At 31.1% G+C, this 20769-nt stretch overlaps 4 protein-coding genes across 12 annotated transcripts in view; 2 read left to right on the plus strand and 2 right to left on the minus strand.

Moving 5' to 3' along the window:
* LOC111426567 (Kelch like family member 18) overlaps positions 1 to 20498 on the plus strand; it is a 29086-nt gene extending 8588 nt beyond the window's left edge. For 2 of the 5 annotated variants that reach the window (XM_071195964.1, XM_071195963.1), the window contains exons 2-11: positions 16692 to 16754; positions 16822 to 17130; positions 17182 to 17511; positions 17563 to 17730; positions 18118 to 18330; positions 18390 to 18533; positions 19329 to 19495; positions 19545 to 19656; positions 19706 to 19813; positions 19926 to 20498. In XM_071195964.1, coding sequence (XP_071052065.1) covers positions 16826 to 17130; positions 17182 to 17511; positions 17563 to 17730; positions 18118 to 18330; positions 18390 to 18533; positions 19329 to 19495; positions 19545 to 19656; positions 19706 to 19813; positions 19926 to 20136 — 1758 coding nt within the window. In that variant the 5' untranslated portion in view covers positions 16692 to 16754; positions 16822 to 16825 and the 3' untranslated portion in view covers positions 20137 to 20498. Of the gene's footprint in view, positions 1 to 16232; positions 16380 to 16446; positions 16507 to 16530; positions 16755 to 16818; positions 17131 to 17181; positions 17512 to 17562; positions 17731 to 18117; positions 18331 to 18389; positions 18534 to 19328; positions 19496 to 19544; positions 19657 to 19705; positions 19814 to 19925 lie in introns of those variants that run through there. The other 3 variants (XM_071195965.1, XM_071195966.1, XM_023061165.2) reach the window with 3 other exon arrangements.
* LOC111426566 (trichohyalin-like) lies at positions 60 to 14741 on the minus strand. Of its 5 annotated transcripts, none has more exons than XM_023061160.2 (10): positions 14592 to 14741; positions 9422 to 9461; positions 7537 to 9116; positions 7039 to 7268; positions 6901 to 6987; positions 6627 to 6740; positions 6353 to 6427; positions 5816 to 5941; positions 3217 to 5495; positions 60 to 367 (listed from the first exon to the last, which is right to left on the minus strand). In XM_023061160.2, exons 1-9 carry the CDS (start codon positions 14609 to 14611, stop codon positions 3253 to 3255), a joined length of 4515 nt encoding a protein of 1504 aa, XP_022916928.2. In that variant the 5' UTR covers positions 14612 to 14741; the 3' UTR covers positions 60 to 367; positions 3217 to 3252. The 5 variants fall into 5 exon arrangements, with proteins under 5 accessions (XP_022916928.2, XP_022916927.2, XP_071052060.1 ...); XM_023061159.2 differs by having other exon boundaries at positions 3217 to 5498; XM_071195959.1 differs by lacking the exon at positions 6901 to 6987 and having other exon boundaries at positions 3217 to 5498.
* LOC111426568 (uncharacterized) lies at positions 11302 to 12755 on the plus strand. The gene is made up of 2 exons (XM_023061171.2): positions 11302 to 12465; positions 12529 to 12755. The coding sequence occupies exons 1-2, from the start codon at positions 11408 to 11410 to the stop codon at positions 12584 to 12586; spliced, it is 1116 nt and encodes a 371-aa protein (XP_022916939.1). The 5' UTR covers positions 11302 to 11407; the 3' UTR covers positions 12587 to 12755.
* LOC111426570 (ADP-ribose pyrophosphatase, mitochondrial) lies at positions 15047 to 15989 on the minus strand. The gene has a single exon (XM_023061173.2). It carries the CDS (start codon positions 15942 to 15944, stop codon positions 15096 to 15098), a length of 849 nt encoding a protein of 282 aa, XP_022916941.2. The 5' UTR covers positions 15945 to 15989; the 3' UTR covers positions 15047 to 15095.
* Positions 20499 to 20769: the final 271 nt, after the last annotated feature.

Here is a 20769-nt window from a genome sequence, read left to right on the forward strand (position 1 = left end):
TTCTGGAACAAAACTGAGTTGCAAAAAATTTGTTTGGTGCGCAAAAAAAATGTAACAAATAATTTGTTTTTAAATTTATTTAAAAATTATTAACGTCACAATAAAATACAAACTTATTCGTATTATTAACAGTACTTAAATTTTAATTTAAAATAATTAATAATTAACAAATTCACCACAAAGTTACAAACTTAATAAATAATAAATTATAAACAAACAACCAACAATCCTAATGATTAATAATTTTTTAATTACAAATTTACAGCGTGAAAATGCACCAAATTAAAAATCTTTTATGTTTTTAAACGAAGCTTCAAAATTAATATATTTATTTATGTATTTGTTTACAAATCCGATTGATCTGGACCTAGAATAAAAAAAAATCATTTTTAATTCAAACATTTAATTTTTATTCCGAACAAGAAAATATAAAAAAAAAATTTTAATTCTTGTTCAGACATTTCCTGAGATTGATTGTGTTTTGAACAAAAACAAATTAAATAAACTAAAATAACATGCAAAAATCAAGAATCAAAATTCTTTTTTTATTTTGGTGAAAAAAAATTTTGATTTAATAAAAAATAAATAAAAATAAATTGCAATTTTTTTATGTTAAAAGATTTTTTGTCATGCTGTTATTAAAGAAGATGAAATAAAAGCGCTAACAAAAAAAATTTGCCAAAAAAGAAGCCAAAAACTGTGTAATAAACGAAAATAACACTCGAAAATGGAAAATGAATGGTAAAAAGATGTTTTTTTTTTGTAAGAATGAAGCAAACTTCACCTAAAATTAATTAATCGATTGAAATTAATGTTTTTAATTAAAATTATTAAAAAGGAAAAAACATGAAGTAAAAAAACGTTTCAAAAACACAAACTATCAGGAAATGTGCTGATTATGATTAAAAATGGTTGAAAATGATTCATTGAAAATTTATTTTAATAATTGTTTAAAAAAAAATTAAAATAAATTAAAAGAAGGTGGAGTTTACTCCATTTCATTTCGATTATTGTATTTACAAGTTTGGTTTTTTAATTTGTATTAAATTGGAGGCCTACCAAAAAAATATCTATTGTTATAGTTTTTTAAAAAAGACCTAAAGGTTAAAAAAAATTGTTTTGACTAATATTTTTTTGATGATGGGAGCAAAAGTTGATGTTTCAACTTTAAATATTTTTGCAATGCGTTTAATTACATGAGCACGTCAACAAATTATTTTTATATTATTAAATATTGATTTTGATTTTACGAAATTAAAAATCGCAAAAATGAAAATTTAATTAGAGGCCTAGATGTTACCATTAATCATCTTGCTGGTGCTATTGCACGCTTTAGTCATCGTTTACTTCTAAAATTTACAAATTTTACGGAAAGAAAAAGATTAATAACTCAAACAACCTTTTTAAACACCCAAACTATTCATTTCTAATGATTTAAGATCCCGAAAAGTGATTTTATTACTCCAAATTAATCAAGAGTTGTTTTGACAGAAAACATAACTTAAGTTATGTTGATTTTCAATAATTGGGTGATTTATTTAACCTTTGAGCGGGCGCGCTTCCATAAAATTTATGACAATTTTCATTTTTATAATATAATAATAATAATAACGCTAAAGTATTCATGTAACTATGTATTTTGAACGTGATGAAAAAAAAATGTAAAAGAAAATATATTGACATTGTCTTTATGGCAAAAAAACTTATAAAAATACTATAACTATATATATTATAATATAACTATTTATATTATGGATTGTATTAAGGGATATAAATGTCTACTGTTAGTTCTAGTTTTACACTATCACTAGAACTAGCACAAGACCTAGACTTATTTTTCTTACGTTGGGTTGGTACTACTGATCGATGGAATAAAATAACTTATTGGATATATTTTAGGGATTGCTTCTAAATCTTTTTTGTATGAAAAGTTGTTTTCCATCACATATAATTAATGAATTATAAAAGAAAATTGTTGAAAGCGTCAAAATTTCTATTTCTCTTAAGTTGGGTTGGTAATGCTGATTGATGGAATAAATATCTTAATTCAATATGTCTTATGAGTAAATTCTAAACATTTTTTGTTTAAAAAATAATTATCCATCATGCACAATTAATAAGTTACAACCAAAAATGATCAAAAACATCAAAATTTGGCTTTATTTTTGAGTTGGGTTGGTACTACTGATCGATGGAATAAAATAACTTATTGGATATATTTTATGGATTAATTCTAAATCTTTTTTGTATGAAATGTTGTTTTTCATCACATATAACTAATGAGTTATAAAAGAAAATTGATGAAAACGTCAAAATTTCTATTTCTCTTACGTTGGGTTGGTAACGCTGATTGATGGAATATCTTTATTCAATACGTCTTATGAGTCAATTCTAAACATTTTTTGTTTAAAAAATAATTCTTCCATTATGCAGGATTAATAAGTTATAAGTTATAACCGAAAATGATCAAAAACATCAAGATTTGGTTTTATTTTTGAGTTGGGTTGGTACTACTGATCGATGAAATAAAATAACTTATTGGATATGTTTTACGGGTTAATTCTAAATCTTTTTTGTAGGAAAAGTTGTTTTCCATCGCATATAATTAATGAGTTATAAAAGAAAATTGATGAAAACGTCAAAATTTCTATTTCTCTTACGTTGGGTTGGTAATGCTGATTGATGGAATAGATATCTTTATTCAATACGTCTTATGAGTCAATTCTAAACATTTTTTGTTTAAAAAATAATTCTCCATCATGCACAATGAATAACTTATAGTCGAAAATGATCAAAAACATCAAAATTTGGTTTTATTTTTGAGTTGGGTTGGTACTACTGATCGATGGAATAAAATAACTTATTGGATATGTTTTACGGGTTAATTCTAAATCTAAAAGATATAAGATTTCAAAAATTAATCGATTTGATTTTTAATAATTGTTTAATATAAATTAAATATTTTTACTCTACCGAAATCTGTTTTAATAAATATAACGTAATTCTTATTAATACGGACCTGATGTCCTAAAATTTATGACACGCGCCCGCTCAAAAGTGAAGAAAAAATACGTATTAAGTGAATTTTTCCTTTTTTAAACGTCAACTTTTTTATCAATTTCCCCCAACATCAAAAAAAGTTATAAACAAAATAAATAAAAAAAAAGGAATAAAATAATCCTATTCTTTCTTCGAAGAGTAATTTTTATTAGTTACCTTCAAGGTAACAAATCCACCCGTTTATTTTCTTCTTCACGATGTATTCGTTTCTGGTTTGGATCGGACATAACGGATCAAATTAGGATTAGAAGTGGAATAAGGAGTCGAATACGAAAATTTATCATCATCGTTATAAAAATCTTGCGGGGTCTGAATCGCAGTTGAGCTTTTTGAATCGTTAGAATCAAAAATTTCTTCTTGTAGAATCCTATAAGCTGCATTATGAAGCTTTTCAAGCGGCATTTCTCGGAAAGCCTCCCCTCGTTTTCCTTTTAACAAACTCCGAACTAATTCTTTCACCAACTTATCATTAATCGGGGGTGTTAAGGAATCGATTCCGCTTGAATTAAATCCCTCTTCATCCGGTTTTAAATCTAGTGTTAAACTTTCTTTGCGTTTTTGAATATTTTCTTGATTCTTTTGATTTTTTTCATCTTTTTTTTCATTTTCTTGGATTTCCTCTAACTCGCATTCGTCTTGTAATAATTTAAAAAGGCGCGAATGCGTCGCTGCGCGTTGGTATTTCGACATTTTATTTAATTCGGAGTATTCTTCCGTATCGGAAATGTGTCTGCTTATATCGGATGTTACTCCTGAATCGATTTCTTCTTCTGAATCGGAAGAATTTTCTTCGGGTTCAATTTCTTTTTTAATTTTTTCTTTTCTTTGCTTTTCTTCTAAATTATTTTTTATTTTGTTCACTTTTTCGACTTTGTCTTGAACCATTTTGAATTCTTTCGCTTTTTCCGAGGCTATTTTTAACGCTGCTATTCTTTCTTTAATACTAGGAATTTTTATTTCTTCCTTGTTTGCATCTTCTTTCTCATTTTCTTTATCAACATCTTCATCGTCGACGATAATACTACAAACAGTTGTTTTTTTAACGATTTCACTCGAACTATCTTCTTTTTCAATCGAAATTCCTTCCTTTTTAATGATTTTTGGGGGCTCAATACTTTCTTTAAAAATTTTTTTCCTCGATGAAACACTCAAATTTCCGTGGTAAATCGATGATCCTTCTTTAATCCGAAAATCGGTGTTATCAACATTTTTTTCTGAATTAATTAAACATTTAACATCATCTTTTTGGTACTCGTAGTTTTCTGATTGTTCTTTTGAAGATCTTACGTAGTTTTCTTCCGAATTTTCTTCGTTTTTTGGTTTTAAATTGAACGTTTCGTTGCATTGGGATTTATTTAATTTATATTTATGATCTTTTGCGCTCATCGAGACATTTTCTGATTTCTCCTCAAATTTATCTTCAAATATTTCTTTATCGTTTTCTTCGATTATCGTCCCAGATTTTTCGTGGTTCTCGATGATGACTTCGTGGTTGTTTTGGGGTTTTGGAATTTTTATTTTGTCTTCTTGGAGAATTGTTTTCCAAAAATCGACCTCTTCATTTTCTTCTTGCTTCTTTAAGCAAATTTCGTCATCGTTTAATGGTTTTATTTCACTCCACCAATCTTTATCAAGCTTTTCGAAATCTTTTTGGACAACTTTTTCCTTCAAAATTTCTTCTTTAGTATCATCTTCAACAATTTCATCAACAGCCAACGTTTCAGAACTAGAATCCTTCACAACAAAATCACTTCTTTCACTTTCCTCAAAAATAACACTCAATTCATGAGGAATTTCTTCCGTTTGAGTTTCACTTTTTGGCTCATTTTCTTCACATTCCTCTTCAGAAACTTCGTATTCATCATCAGAGTACCCCACAGAATTTTTTTGCTCAACATTAAAAGAAGAATTTTCCGAAAAACTCTCAGTTTCGGATTCAACATTTTTTCCACTTTGATTTTCCTCATTCCTACATTCTTCCTCTTCCTCAAAATCGTCTTCAAAATCGTCGTGATACCCATAATTATACATATGATATGGATAAACTTGTTGGGGATAACAATACATGTAATAAGGGTCCCAAAATCCATAAGGAGATCTCCTCCTTTCCCGAAAATATCTTTCTTCATCCTCCTCGTAATCGCTATCGTTCCAAAACGAATTTTTCTGGGGGAATCTCCTGGGAAGTGATGAAGATCTCGATTTTTTATCATAAAACTCACTCTCATCGTCATAATAACTTCTCTTGTTCGTTTTATTCGAAGAAAAATGAACAGGAGTTGTTCGTGCACTTTTCGATTTTAATGATGGACTTGGAGACATAGAAAATTGTGGAGAATACGGTGGTGGGACGAAATATGGAGGGCAATAAGGTGGGAAACATTGCGGGGGGAATCGGGGGGCGTAACCGAAATATTGCGAATCTTGATGAGGTGCTGCTATAACATAGATAAAAAAAATATTTTTCTGTTCATTGCCAATTAGAAAAAAAATTTTTTGTCCTACTTTGATTAAAAATTGATTGCATAAAAAAGGTAGGCAAAAATAAAAAATAATTAATTAATTTTTTGATTTTAAATCGTTGTTTTAAAATTGATCTTTGATGATAAAATGATAAAGTTAAAATGAAATATACAAAATGGGGAGTGTAGGACAAAGTTTCAAATTATTATCTTTACGCGGTTCATTTAAAACTTAAAATCCCATTTGGTTTTTTGATGTGGGTTACCCGAAAATGGATTTCAAGCTGACTTACCGCAAGGATCGCCAGTCATCGCTTGTAACATCTTAAAAGATCTGCTCGGTATTTTTCCCCCTGTGTATTTTTTCGGTTCTTCAACGGTTTGTTCGCTTGGAGGAACGTAATTACTCGAAGAACCACCTTGAAAAGAAAAATTGATAGCAACTTGACACAAATACAGTGTGTTAATTAATTATCGTACCCGACGTATGCAACCAATATCACAATATTAGTAATTGCAATACGCGATTTGCGAATTTGGTTGCATACTTGCAATGATGACGTCGGGTACGATAATTAATTAATACAGTGTACTTAATGTGTGATTTAATTAAGAAGGCGCTACATTGATACTAACTATAACTACTTAATAACTATCAATAATGTATGGTTCAATTAAGCCGAGATGGCTTCCGACTGTTTCACTACTTCGATACTATTATATCAATAGGAAAGCTAAACAGTTTTTGAGGTTGTGTGGCTTATTTTTTTTTGCTCGAAAACTATTAAATTACATCACTAAATCCTTAAAATCTAAATAAATAAACTAACCTTCAATTTGAACAGGAATCATTCTAACGTTATTGGAACTGCTGCCAACATTTTGCGATTGAGACGATTTAGGTACTAAAAATAAAAAAAATAAATATAGCTCAAAAAAATTAATAATAATAAAAATGATTTATTAATTTTTCGTGTAAGTTATAAAGAAGCGAGCAAAGAAGCTGAAAATGTTAAGGTTATTTACCGATAATTATTTTTTCTTATTTCTTTTGGGTTAGTGTGAAATCGAAAATTCCTAAAATTGATTAGTTTGAGGTCGTACCAGTGTTACCACCATCAGTCATCGATTGTAGTAGTCTAAATGCTTTGGACGGAATAGCAGCCCCACGATATCTCGGATCAGTTTCCCTGTGTAGATAAATTTCTTGATCTATGCCTAAATTTTTTTTAATTAATCAAAAATGTTAATTAAAAATGTTTTGCATTAGTTTGCAACATTTACGCCTTATTATTTATTATTTTCGAAATAAAAGCAGTGAAGTGAATCCCAATCACCAATTTAATTAATTAATTTAATAAAGAAAATAAATTGATACCACTGGCATCTAAAATCTTGAAAATACGTGAAGGAATGTGACCACCTCTATATCTGGGATTCTCTTCGTCTTTTTCAATTAAAACGACTAAAAAATCTTTATGAATTCGATTTTTTGTTAAATTCTTTTTTTGCTAACCTTGTTTAACTTTGTTCATTAGTTCTTTATCGCTGTCGTTAAGAACCATCTTTCTGGTTTGTTCTATGGGGGGTTGTTGTTGAAAATGTTGCGAATTTCTCGGGGGGTGCTCCGATGGGTCTTCATCTTCGTCCTCATCTCCGTCCGTATTCGTTAACTTTTGTATTACTTTGAAAGAATTCGATTGGGTTGGCCCACTTTGCGACCAACTAGGTTGACGATTAAAAACCCTAATAAAAATTAATAATATAAATCTAGTATAATTTTAAAAACGAATTAATCATTACGGCCCTGTTATTGAAGACGACACGTGCAAATAAACTCTGAAAAACGACCGGTTGGAATCCGACCAAAGTCTGGATAAATTTATTTTTAGACTCGACCGTATTAACCCACATTCAAAGATTTCCTCCATTATTCCGTTTATTTTTATTAGAAAATTTCGAGTTTTATTTTTTTTATTATAGGCAACCCAATTTACATGTCAAAATTTATTACCTTGCAGTTCCTGGTGTCGCAGGATTCGAATTCCCAAATTTATTACTATCTTGTCTTTGCACATTTCCATTCGTATTACTTCCTGTATTACCACCCTCAATTTGAATCGGAATAATCCTCACATTTTCGCTTTTTTTATTACTTTGTTGTTGCATCTGTTGTTGTTGTAATTGTCTTTGTTGCATCAATTGTTGTTGCCTTAATTGTTGCTCTTTTAATTGTTGCTCTCTTAATTGCTGTTCCCTTACTTGTTGTTCTCTCATTTGTTGTTCCCTCATTTGTTGTTCCCTCATTTGTTGCTCCCTCAATTGTTGTTCCCTAACGTGTTGTTCTTGCATCATTCTTTGTTCTTGTTGCCTCTTTTGTTGTTCTTGCTGTATCCGCATCTGTTGTTCTCTCGCAACATTCTGTTGATCACCTTCAACTCTATTTCCTGGATGTTGCAACACAACGGGTTGAGTGATATAAACAGCTTCAGTGTTTGTATTTGGTCGACTCCCATCCATTTGAACGGGAATAATGACCCTTCCAATAACATTTCCTTGTACACCGGGAGATTGATTTCCTCTTGATGGAAATGGTCTCTCTTGTGATGGATAATTAGGAGTAATCGGGGTTTTTGGGGTTGTAACAATCGGGACTGGGGATGATCTTTGAGGGGATTCTGGGGGAGTTTGAGATCTTTGCACCCAAGCGGGAGCTTCTTGGGATGGGGGTTTCTGATTTTGCCATGGTCTTGGGGCTTTTGTTAACGTCGCGATTGGGGATTGGGGACTTCCCGGGGATTGGGGAACCGTTCTTTGGGGAGTTGGAGGTGTTTGAATCGTTCTTTCAATTACGGGTGGTGTTGCGATTCTTTTTTGATTTTGATTTTCAACCGGAGGGATATACAATGTTCCTAATTGAGCTGTACTCGTTTTTATTTCGGGTTGAGGAGGTTCCATTTGTCTTTGTTGTACCATTTGAACCAATGGTGGGGGTTGTACTGCTTGATTCATTTGGAGGATTGGTGGAGATTGATTCATCTGACCCATTTTTGGAGGTTGTCCTTGTTGATTCATTTGAATTGGAGGTTGTTGAGAATATTCTTGAACCCCACCATATTGAATCCCATCCGAAACTGGTCTTTGAACCCTCGGAGTTTTCTTCAACAAAGCCATCGGATTTTCCGGAATAATCTTCGTCATATCTGGTCTTTCAAAAACACCTTCGTTCGTTGCAAAAGATTTTGTGGGGAGTGCATCCATGGGTGGTGGTGGAGGAGGTGGAGCTGGCCCCCCAGCCGGGATTGGGGGTGGTGGTGGTGGGCCGGATGGAAAAACTTGAACTGGAAGTGCAGGTTGCATAGCGGCTAAGGCTGAAGGTGGTAATGGTGGACCGGTGTAACCTCTTGGTGGTGAAGTGCGTTGCACTTCCGCTACTCCGGGGGCCATTGCGTTTCGTTCCACGCGTCTCGCAAGTCTTGGGGATGATATTTCGGATAAATCGATTCCTCCAGGGGTGTAAGTGAACGGCTTTTTGTCTTTTGTTAACATTGCGTTTTGGACTACCAGTGGTGGTTCAACTCTGCGATCTGATCCCTAACAAATAAAAAGAAGTATTTATTAAAATGACAGTTTTTGCATTAAATGTTATTTTAGACATTTATAATCTCACTTTTACACTGACATGAAGTAGCAGGAAATACAAAAAGTTCATTGGTGTCTGTCAAAATGGTTGTAATCGATTAGAAATATCTTAAGGATTCGTTGCTACGATGAAAGAATAAAAAAGAAGATTTTGGTGCTTTTTTGAAAGTTTTTGAGATAGCCTTCTTGTTCGACATTTTTTTTGGGATTTACTAAAAGTGAGGTTAAAATGAATAAATGATTCTTGATAAACTTACTTGTCTAGATACTCCTTGAGGTATAGCAGGACCTTGTGGTCTGAAAAGATTGATAATAATTATTTTTAAAAATAACCACCAAAAAAATTGCAAAAAAATGACACTCTTTTTCGTAATAAAAACAGTTTAAGACTAAAGTGTTGTGAGTATCTCCGGTTTTACAAGAACGTTGTAAAACGTTTTAATACGGTATAAACCTTGTCTAGACCATATCGGGAAGTGGCAATGTCGCTTCTTGAAGACCGTTTGAGGTCGCTTTCGATTTCTTTAACCAGTAAATTGATCGTTTAAAAAAAAATCTTACTAAATTAATAACTAAATGTATTATTACTAAAATTTTAGTAAAAAATAAAACGTTGTAAATTCACCTAAAAAGTTATTTTAACCGAACAGATTCTATCTTAATTCTGAGTCGATCTCTTTCGGTGTGTATAGGAGAGGATCGTAGACAAAATTAGCGATTTTGGCATGAGATCAAAAATTTGCTTCCTACTGACGCCTGTTTTTACAAAAACTTATCGCCGCGTTTAAGCTAATATTGGGTTTATTAGTTTTCTTGGTTTGTCGCTTGTTTCATTACGCGTAATCGAAAATAAAATGAATCATTTGGGTTAATAAGGAGGTTCCTTTTTTTTATTTATATTCTCAACAATGAATCATGAATAAACTCTCTCATCAATCAGCATGTATAATTTGCGGTCTTATATCATCGTTTCTAAAAATATTTTAATCGTATTTTTTTTTTATTTCCTTTCAAACACGTCAATGTAAACTTATTTGTTTATTAATTAATTAATAAGTAAATAAATTACATAAATATTAGTGATGGAATCTGGCATAAAAAATACCATAATTAGTTGCTTAAACATTATTTGAAAATAACATTATTTGAAGATACCGCGACGCTAACTCAGAGTTAACACTCGATCAACGTAAGATTAAGCATTTATCATTCACTTTAGACTTTATCAAATTTATTTTGACTTAATATAACAGAAATACTGTGATTTCAATAAATAATGAATCATTTAATTAATAATCGATTTAATTTGTTTAGGTCAGGTTAAGTATTGATTAGCATTCGATTAAGGTTATAATTCTTTTTAGTTATAACTTTTACGTTTTTTAATAAAAACGTATCAAAATAAAAGAAATTTCAAATCATATCCATTTACGTAAGATAGATAAAAAAGTAAAAATTCAGGTAATTTCGTTATATTGATAAGTTTTATTAGTCAATAAAATATTTATTTTATGTCGTAATCAGAAAACCACACACACACAATCTACATATCCACCGGGTTATAAATTCATTTCGTAACTAGAACAAGCTTAGAACCACAGAGTGGAGAAAATAGAAAAGAAAAGAATTTCTAGAGTGTCCCCGAAGGTGTAATATAACGAAATGCGTCACCCTGTCGCCACCGTACGCATTTTTAAAGCCGATTGACGAACAAAAAAACCTCTCCGAAAGGAATTCGTAAATATCAAAAATGTTTACAATCGAACAACGCGATTTTAAAACGTTTATCGTTTCGGAAATAACTTCAACATTTATCTGAACGGTTGTAAGTCTCGAATCGTACGTGACGTCACGCTATCTCAGCCAGAATGCGTTTGTGGCCAGTGAGTCATCTTTTTTCTTGAAACTGTTGAAGAAAACGATTTTAAAAAGGGATTAAAACGATTTTTTTAGTTAAATAAAAAATTTGTTTTGATTAATTCAATTTTTTTTAAATAAAAATTAATATTGATAAGATAATGATTTATAATAAAGATAAAGAGACACTTTGCGTTATCTGGTTTTCGATTCTTTTCGTCTTCCCCACCTCTTTATTTTTACTTTGCCTTCGAACTAAGTGATATATAGACCTTGAGGACGGAACGCACAGCTGAGTCAGTATAGGAACTGGTATTTGTACACAAAGTCGTGGTTGAAATCGTGTTTTATAAAGTGTAGTGAGTTTAAATTTTAAATTTTAAACAATGAAGGATACAACAAGTAATAATAGTAATATTCAAACGAAAAAACCAACGTACAAAGATTATCAAAATTTTTTGTTGAATTACGATGAGCAAACAAAGAATGGGATGGTGATTAGCCCAGCTTCTTCAAGTTCGAGCATTCAATCCGAACAAAATGATGTTACAACGCCGAAAACTTACAACCAGTACCTTCAAAATTATGGAAATAAAAAGTTTGGGAGTGTTAGATTAAAAAAAGAAAATGTTTTGGAGAGTTTAAATGATCAAATTGATGGGGGGAAAAAAATTGTTCGAAGTGAATTGGTGATTAATATTAATCCAACGAAAAATGTTTCGGTTAAATCGCCCATCATGAACCGATCCCCTGAAATAAGGGTTTCACCCAAACCTGATAATTCAGGAGTTCCTGATCATTTGATTTATGCGAAAAGTGCCGTTTTAGAAGAATTACTTTCTAAATCCCCAACTTTAAAAAAACCCAACACAACTAGCAATATTTATAAAAGATTAGAACAGTTTACTCTTCAAAATGAATCAAAAAGTTCTACGAGAACGTTCCCACCAAAACTTCCATCGACACCTCCCCCACAACTTCCTCAATCTAATCCACCACCAATTCCAAAAACTCTTCCCCCAACCCTTCCAAAATTACACCCACCATCACTTCCAACATCTCCAACTCCAATGAGGGTAGAATTAAAAAAATCGATTTCAAATGGACCACCATCCCCAAAACCTCCAATTCCGCAAAAAAATTTCTTAATATCAGAACTAAATAATGAAGGAAAAAAAATTTATATTCCCCCAGCTCCGCCGATCAATCAATTAAACCAAATTAATAATCAGAAAATGTTATCGAATACAAGAACGGTTGTCCCAGTAACTGATGGAAACGCAGAGGTTGATAAGAACGATCCAAACGTAAAAAAGTTGATTTATAACACTTATAGAGGGATGTTGGGGGCTTATAATAATAAGGCGAATAATATGGTGTCTACATTGCCTAGGAATTTTGTTGTGCAAGATAAAGGTGTTGCAAAACAATTGGAAAGTATAAAGTAAGTATTTACTTTTTAAAATAACTTGATGATGTGGTATATGTAATAATTTTTTTTGTTTAGCGCGCAAGGATGTTTATCGAATTTGAATGGAAGGGTGAATCCAAATCCTGAGGATTAAGTTATTTCTATTTTTTACCTAGATAATATAATATTATAATTTCTCATAACATTATTTATAATCTTTTCGTTTATGAGATAAAAAAATTATTCATAAAAAAGGAATGTAACGATAATGTAATTGATATTTTAAATTAAAATATATAAATACGTTTCGCTTTAAATTAAAATTATTGTTTAAAATGATATTGTTTTTCTAATAGAAACTTTTGATAAAGATTAGATTAGAAAGAAATTTGTTTTTCCGCTTTTTTTCTAAATATAAACGTTACTAAATAGTGACGTCTATTACAAAAGCAATTATGCGATAAGGAAACAGGAAACTTTGATATGCTATGTAATCTACGCGATTTTTTCGTTAAACTTTTTTAAACTGGAATAAAATTTGTATAAAATCGATTTCTTCTTAAAATCGTTTGGAATTCAGTTTTCAGTTGTACGATTACTTTCGTGAGATTGCAACAATTTTGAAGAATTATTAATTTATTTTGTTATTTTATTGAATTCAATTTTTTTTTATTTACAAATGCGTTCAATTAAAATAATTAATAACTATGATAAATAAATTAACTCTTAAATACGATTCTATTTTAGAAATTTTGCAAAAACTATTGATGTACGATGACTTTTCGGACTGACTGTATGTAAATGTCATATTTTGACGTATTTGACTTTAAACAAGTTTTGATCTAAAATATTCGGAATTAATAAATGATTTTTTTTGAGGTTAGTTGTAGAAGAAAGATTAAGCTTTAATTTGGAAAAAATTAAACATTTTCTTTATTTTTCGTTTTCCTGTAAAAAATTCCTAAACTCTACACAAAATGGGAAATGTCATTTTTTGACACTTTCGATTTTAAACAGGTTTTTGATCCAAAATACTCGAAATTAAGAAATGCTTTTTTTTGAGGTTATAAAAGAAGGATTAAGTCTTAATTTGGTGGAAAAAAGCTTCTAGAATTTTTTACTTTGCCGAAAATAATTTCTAACCTCAATTAGTCGAGGTCACTTGCGGGCGAGGTGCTAGAATTTTCTAAAATTGACGATTTCGTGTTGATATATCACATCTAGCGCCTCGCCTACAAGCAACCTCGACGATTTGAGGTTAAATGCTCTTATATGACCTTGTACGTTTATGTATAGGGTGGTTCAAATTCGATGTCCGAATTTGTCGGAAACTATAAGAGTTAGAAAAAAAATAGTTTACATGTCATGATCTCGTTTTTCGAGAAACTGTTAATGCCGAAAACCTCAAAACGCTATCGTCTTTTGTTTTTCCCCTATTTTTAGTTATAGTACCGCAATTTACAGGAAACTGTAAATTTAATTTCTTTGCTGACACTAAAAGAAAGTTTATTTTTAGCTTTATTCTAAAACAATAAGAAATAGACCTATCTAACCCCATCTTTTTGTAATCAGAAAAAAATAACAAATTTAATAAGCGAACAATCACTTACTGATTTTACGATATTTTCAATTTTGGCAAAATCGTTCCTTATATATCTTTGTAAAAGTACAAAGTCTCTAATAAGAAGACATTTACTCTCCTTCCGTCCAGGTCGCTTGCGGGCGAGGCGCTAGATTTGATATATTAATACAAAATCAGTTTTCAAAAATTCTGCTGAATGAAGGTAAATGGCTTCTTGTAAGAGACATCGTACCTTTAACAAGCTATATAAGGAATATTTATAACTATAACAGTTAATATTTTGACCACCGAAACCGATACCTTTTAATCGAAACATTATTATAAAATTTGATTAATAACATTATAAATAATTTTTATCTTTAGAAACCTAAATAAATAAAATTATTTTAGATACAATTTAAAACCCACGCGTATTTCCCAAAAGATCACAAAAAAAAGAGCATAACCCGGGCAAAATATCAAGAACTATTATTACAACCAGTAAATTGGCACGATCTCTTTCAACGCGAGATAAAAATCCAAAACCCCACAAAACCATAATACAACAAAAAAGAATTTTTTATAATTTAAAGCTCACCTCCATGGTGCCTCCGCCATTTCAAATTTTCTTCGTCCAAATGCAAATAAGAAAGGAGCACTTTAATTTCACTTTCGATAATTTAATGAGGTTGTGTTGTGATTTCCGGGCGTCGCGACGCGTGCCCCTTCGTTACGGGAACTGTTGAGCGAACATCGTTCCCGGTTTGAAGCTTCGAGTTATTTTTGGGCGTTTTGCCAAAAATACGTTTTCGCGAAGGAAAACGGTTACACAAAAAAACTTTCTTCTCGGATTAAAGAGGCAAAAAAGTATTAAATGAAAAAAATAGAATACGTTTTTGGTTTGACCTCGTTAATTCATCGCGTATCTTTAGATTTTTTTAAAAATAAAATTAACTGTGGCGATTATTTATTGCTTTAGGGATATATTTTTAGATTCATTTCAAGGATTTTATATATATTTTTTTTTTGATTTAAGGGATTTATCAAAAAAAATTTACGAAAATAAAAAATGTTTTTATTTAATGAAATAGAGGCAACCCAATTACCAATGACATTTCCTTAATTCAACAACTTTTTTTATAAATTCTTCATGGCTCGCATACAATTCCAAATTTTTATCAATATCCATCCATTTCACATTTTTGGCATCATCCCCCGCTTTTAATGAAAGCCTCCCAACCGCGTCACCGGATTCATCATGGAAATTAAAAGCAACCGTTTCAATCCAAGCGTTATCTGTATTCCTTGGATCATCGACGTAACCTTTATAAATTTCAACTCCTTGTTTAAAAAATTGACTTATTTTTTCTTTTTCTTTTATTGAATCGTCTTGAGGTAACTCCAATGAGCTCAAAGCTTCCTCCATGAATTCTCGTTTTAATGTCTCACTAACATTTTCTCCAGGATCAACCATCCCCCCTGGGATAGCCCATTCGTTATTATCTTTTCTTTGAATGGCGCAAAATTGTAATATAGGCAACATTGTTATAAGATTCTTTATAATTTCTCCATTGTTAACTTTCCAACGAGTTACAATCGGATCTGCGGCGTGATTTGGACCCCATCTCCCCAAATAACCTCGTCCACTCAATCCGGTGCGCCCCCTTAAATTTAAAGGAACATTATTTATTATTTTATAAGGTCCCTCGTGGCTTTTCCGGTTTATTGAACCATCTAATTCGTTCCATTTCGGGTTAAAACTTGGATCGGTTATGTTTTTATCTGCGTAAGGTTTATTTTCTAACGATTTTGATGTATATTCCGGGGGGTTATAATTCTTATTTTCGACGTTCCATGGAACTAAATCATCGCTTATTATTAACCTTTGTATATCCGTGAAAGGATATTTATTATTTCTACATTTATAATGAACCATCCTTTTTAATAACATTAAACAATATTAAACGTCAAATTTGATAGGTTATGTTTGTACTATTTGGGTTGGTACTTAATAAATTAATAATTTTTTTTTAAATAATTCATGATCAAGGACAGTAGAATCTAACTATTAGAATCTATCTATTATTTTAAACAATATAAAATTTAAAATAATCACATAATTAAAAAAGTTAAAATTTACTTTAAATTAATTTTATTACCGTAATTAATTTTTAGGTTGGTACCAATTTGACAAAAAAATCCGTTCATTCCATTCATTCGAATTTTATTCTATAAATGGTGTGTTTAATCTCGCGTTGTTATAAAATCGAGTATAATATTGAAAAAAGTACCCAGCATTACTATTATTTAAGTTTAAATTAATTATTTATTAAGTAAGAGCTTGCGGGAAACTCGCGCGGAAACCGGGATCGTCCAGGATAAATAGGTCAGTATTTTTTGCCGTACTTTATTAAAACTACCCAAAAAGTTACTAATACAAATATATTTAGCAGTGCAATGAGTGGTTTCCGATCGATGAAGATAATCAGAAAATTGTTGTAATTAATATTTAGGTTGGTACCGATTTGACAGGAAACGTCAAAAAAAAATCTTTTCATTCGAATTTTGTTCTATAAATGGTGTGTTTAGTCTCGCGTTGTTATAAAATCGAGTATAATATTGAAAAAAGTACCCAGTTTTACTATTATTTAAGTTTAAATTAATTATTTATTAACCCTCTTTGTTTTGAAAAACGTAGGAGGTAATCTGCACGTGCTTGCGGGAAACTCGCGCAGAACCCGGGATCGTCCAGGTTAAGTAGGTCAGTAACTTTTGTCCTACTTTATTAAAACAACCCAAAAAGTTACTAATACAAATATATTTAGCAGTGCAATGAGTGGTTTCCGATCTATGAAGATGGAACTCGAGGCTATTGACTTACACCGAAATTTCTATGAGACGAACAATGAAAGCTTTGTTTTCCAACAAAACGATCTCTTCCCGTCGTCTTTTCCTATCATGGAAGAAATCCGTCGACAAGGAAAACTGTGTGACGTTGTTTTAAAGATTGATGATCAATCATTTAGTGCACACAAGATCATTTTAGCCTCTACAATTCCTTATTTTCACGCTATGTTTACGAATGATATGGTGGAAAGTCGCCAACAAGAAATTGAAATACATGGAATTGAAGCTAAGTATGTTTAATTAATAATATTAAATTATTATATTAAAAGAATAATTTTTAGTGCTTTAGAAGCTTTGGTGAACTTTGCTTATTCTGGACGAGTTGTGTTAGATAAAAGTAACGTGCAAAGTATTATGATTGGAGCTTCTTTTCTACAATTAAGCAAAGTGCGGGACGCTTGCGCTAAATATTTATTACAAAGACTACACCCCCAAAACGCTCTCGGTATTCGACAATTCGCAGACACTTTAGGTTGTACAACTTTGGTTGATTCAGCCGAAAAATACATAGAGCAATGTTTTCACGAAGTTTCTTTGTCCGAGGAGTATTTAAATTTACCTGTACAGGAAGTTAAAAGTCTTTTACAACGAAACGAACTTAGAGTTGAAAGGTAAATTAATTTCTTTGTTGTTAATTAATTCATTTTTGTTATTAATTTTAGTGAAGAACAAGTTTTTGAGGCTTGCATGCGATGGGTTAAATACACGGATCAACGTACTCATCATCTACCGGAGTTATTAGCTGAAGTAAGATTGCCTTTATTGTCTCCGTTGTATTTAACCGATCGTGTCGCAACTGAGGAGTTAATCAGATCGTCTCATCAATGCAGGTAAGAAATATTTAAAAATAACTTTATTTAATTAATTTAAAATTTAAAACCTAATTTTTTAGGTTAATTTATAACCTAAAAAAATTAAAAAATAAAAAAGAAACAATTGATAGTGATTTTAAAATGGCCGATTCTCAATTTCGTCGTTTTTAGGTTAAAATAAAGGTTTTAAACAATTTATTAAGTTATTTAACCTCTTTATATTGTTTAAAACCTTTTTTAAATTTAAAACCTAATTTTTTAGGAAATTTATAACCTAAAAAAAATTAAAAAAAACAATTGATAGTGATTTTAAAATGGCCAATTGTCAATTTCGTCGTTTTTAGGTTAAAATAAAGTTTTTAAACAATTTATTAAGTTATTTAACCTCTTTATATTGATTTCCAGAGATTTATTGGATGAAGCAAGAGTTTTCCATTTAATTCCCGAACGCCGCCCTTTATTGCAAAGTTTTCGGACGAAACAACGCGCTTGTGAGGTTCGGGGGCACATTTACGTGGTCGGTGGATTGAATCGCCATGGCGACTCCTTGAGTACCGTCGAATATTATGATCCAAAAACGAATACTTGGCATATGGCTCAAGCTATGTCCATGTTAAGGTTTTGATTTAACCTCAAATGACTTTGAATCGATTTATTAGTGTTTAACATTTTCGTAGATCTCGATTAGGAGTAGCAGTATTAAGAGGAAAACTTTACGCTTTTGGAGGTTATAATGGGAAAGATCGCTTGGCTAGTGTTGAAGTGTACGATGCTACGAAAAAAACTTGGTCAATGGTGTGTTCCATGCAATGTAAAAGAAGGTAATTTTAATATAATTAAGAATCATCATGTGCCTTAAAAATCGACACATTTTTTTTAATATGGTTTTTATGTGCTAATCATATATTTTTGCTGTACATAACCGAAAATCTATACCTGATGCCCTACCCCCTTTTTTAAACGTTACATTCAGATCCACCTAATTTACTGATTTATTTCAGAATTTTGTGTAGAAATTCAACTTTCAGTTAGGATAATTAAATTTTAAATTAGTGAGAATTTCACAAATGTTGGGTTGGAAATTCTGGGTTGGGTTTGTAGAAAAGAAAAAACATTACATTTGGATCCACCTAATTTACTGATCTATTTTAGAATTTTGTGTAGAAATTCGAACTTGAGTTAGGTTAATTACCTTTTTGTTACCTTAACATTCAGATCCACGCGAGTTTTTTGTGTTACATGTGGTTGTCATACGTCTATTCCTACTTGGGCAGTAAAAACAAATTAGTTTTCAGGTTCAGATTTTTCATCGTTACCAAAAATTTTTAAAATATTTAGTCACTCTTCAAAACGTTCGAGATCTTTCTCTTCGCCATTCATTATTCGTTGTACTACTTTATCTATTTCCTTTTGAGGTAATGGTTGTTTGAAACACATTCTTCTTTTAAATGTCAAGATTTATTTGAAAAAAAATTGTTCTACACTTTTCCGTACTTTCTTTTTATTTTTAACGTGTTTTTTGGGTCGTTTCACAAAAAAAATCGTCGATTTTTAAGCCACATTCTTGAAATTTTTTAAATTTAATCGCTCAACTCATTAATGTTTAATTTTAATAGTGCTTTGGGTGCTTGTTCACTCGGAGATATTATTTACGTCTGCGGAGGTTACGATGGTGTTACATCTTTGAATTCCGTTGAAAGGTATCATCCTGATACTAACACTTGGTTGCCGATGGCTCCAATGAATAAATCAAGAAGCGCTGGCGCTGTTATCGCTTGCCAAGGTACTTAATTAAGCAGTTTTGATCGTTATAATAATATTTTTGTTTAAAGGTTATGTTTATGCTTTGGGTGGTCACGATGGCCTTTCAATTTTCGATTCAGTCGAACGTTACGATCCAAATACTAACACTTGGTCGGAAGCGACTCCAATGCTGACGAAAAGGTTTTTTTTTAAAATAATTTAATTTATTTTATTAACGATTTTTTTTTAGATGTAGATTGGGCGTGGCTATGCTAGGTGGAAAATTATATGCCTGTGGGGGCTATGATGGAATCTCATTCTTACAAACTGTAGAAGTTTACGACCCAAACACCAACAAGTAAGTGGTATTTTTTATTTCGCTAAAAATAAAAACATCCAATCACTATTTATTAATATTAAATATGAGCACCAAATTTGTTGTGGTTTTGGTGATTGATTTATTTTTTTAGATGGGCTTTTGTAGCTCCGATGAATGATCAAAGATCACGCGTTGCTTTAACGGCAAATATGGGGAAATTATGGGCTGTTGGCGGTTATGATGGTGTCTCAAATTTAACTTCTATGGAAGTTTACGATCCGACCACCGACACTTGGACGTTTGCGTCTTCAATGATCGCTCATGAGGGTGGTGTCGGAGTCGGGGTGATATCTCTTCCTTGATTAATACTGCAATTGCTGTGATTGTGAACGAATAAAAAAAAAATAAGACTGATTTTGAGGGTGCATATTTTAAAAAAATGGAAAAAATACGTGTTAATTATTTATTGTGATTAATTTTTTGATTGTGATTCAATGAAAGGAAATCTTGAGATTAAGAAATAACTAGTTAAAAAATATAATTATAAAGTATATGTAAATAAGGATTAATATGGAATCTAAATAGTGAGAGAGAAAGAGTTTTTTGGGCGTTTGCCGTTTTAAAGAATTGAAAATTTACAAAGAATTAGAATCTCTTTCGCCTAGTGTAAGTTATTTCACTGTAATGAACCGCTTTTAATGAATATATGGAAGGTTAACTTGAATTAATTTGGTTTATTCGCAAAGTTTTTCCTTCTCTTCCTAGTAAGTAATGTATCCAATCCTAAAATTCATTAATATTTTTACGGTATACTTCCGGTAGACAGGAAGTGGCGGCCATTTTGAAAATATTTTAGATCGAAAGTTCCGAATGAACAACCCATGCTACAAAAATTTCATATCTCTACGAATAGTGGAACCTAAAAAAGTTCTAACGAACCAGTTACGTGAGACACCCTCTGTATAAAAGTCGCTTATATAAAAATGTAATGTACT

The sequence above is a fragment of the Onthophagus taurus genome, chromosome 5 (genome assembly GCF_036711975.1).
Source record: "Onthophagus taurus isolate NC chromosome 5, IU_Otau_3.0, whole genome shotgun sequence".
Taxonomy (NCBI): domain Eukaryota; kingdom Metazoa; phylum Arthropoda; class Insecta; order Coleoptera; family Scarabaeidae; genus Onthophagus; species Onthophagus taurus.

Excerpts from the sequence above, each read along its gene's own strand:
- LOC111426570 (XM_023061173.2), bottom strand. The coding sequence starts at position 15,944 with ATGTTATTAAAAAGGATGGTTCATTATAAATGTAGAAATAATAAATAT.
- LOC111426568 (XM_023061171.2), top strand. The coding sequence starts at position 11,408 with ATGAAGGATACAACAAGTAATAATAGTAATATTCAAACGAAAAAACCA. Across the intron at positions 12,466-12,528 it reads AAACAATTGGAAAGTATAAA|CGCGCAAGGATGTTTATCGA; the intron begins GTAAGTATTTAC and ends TTTTTTGTTTAG.
- LOC111426566 (XM_023061159.2), bottom strand. The coding sequence starts at position 14,611 with ATGGCGGAGGCACCATGGAG. Across the intron at positions 9,117-9,421 it reads CTCAAGGAGTATCTAGACAA|GGATCAGATCGCAGAGTTGA; the intron begins GTAAGTTTATCA and ends TTTATTTGTTAG. Across the intron at positions 7,269-7,536 it reads GCGACACCAGGAACTGCAAG|GGTTTTTAATCGTCAACCTA; the intron begins GTAATAAATTTT and ends AATTTTTATTAG.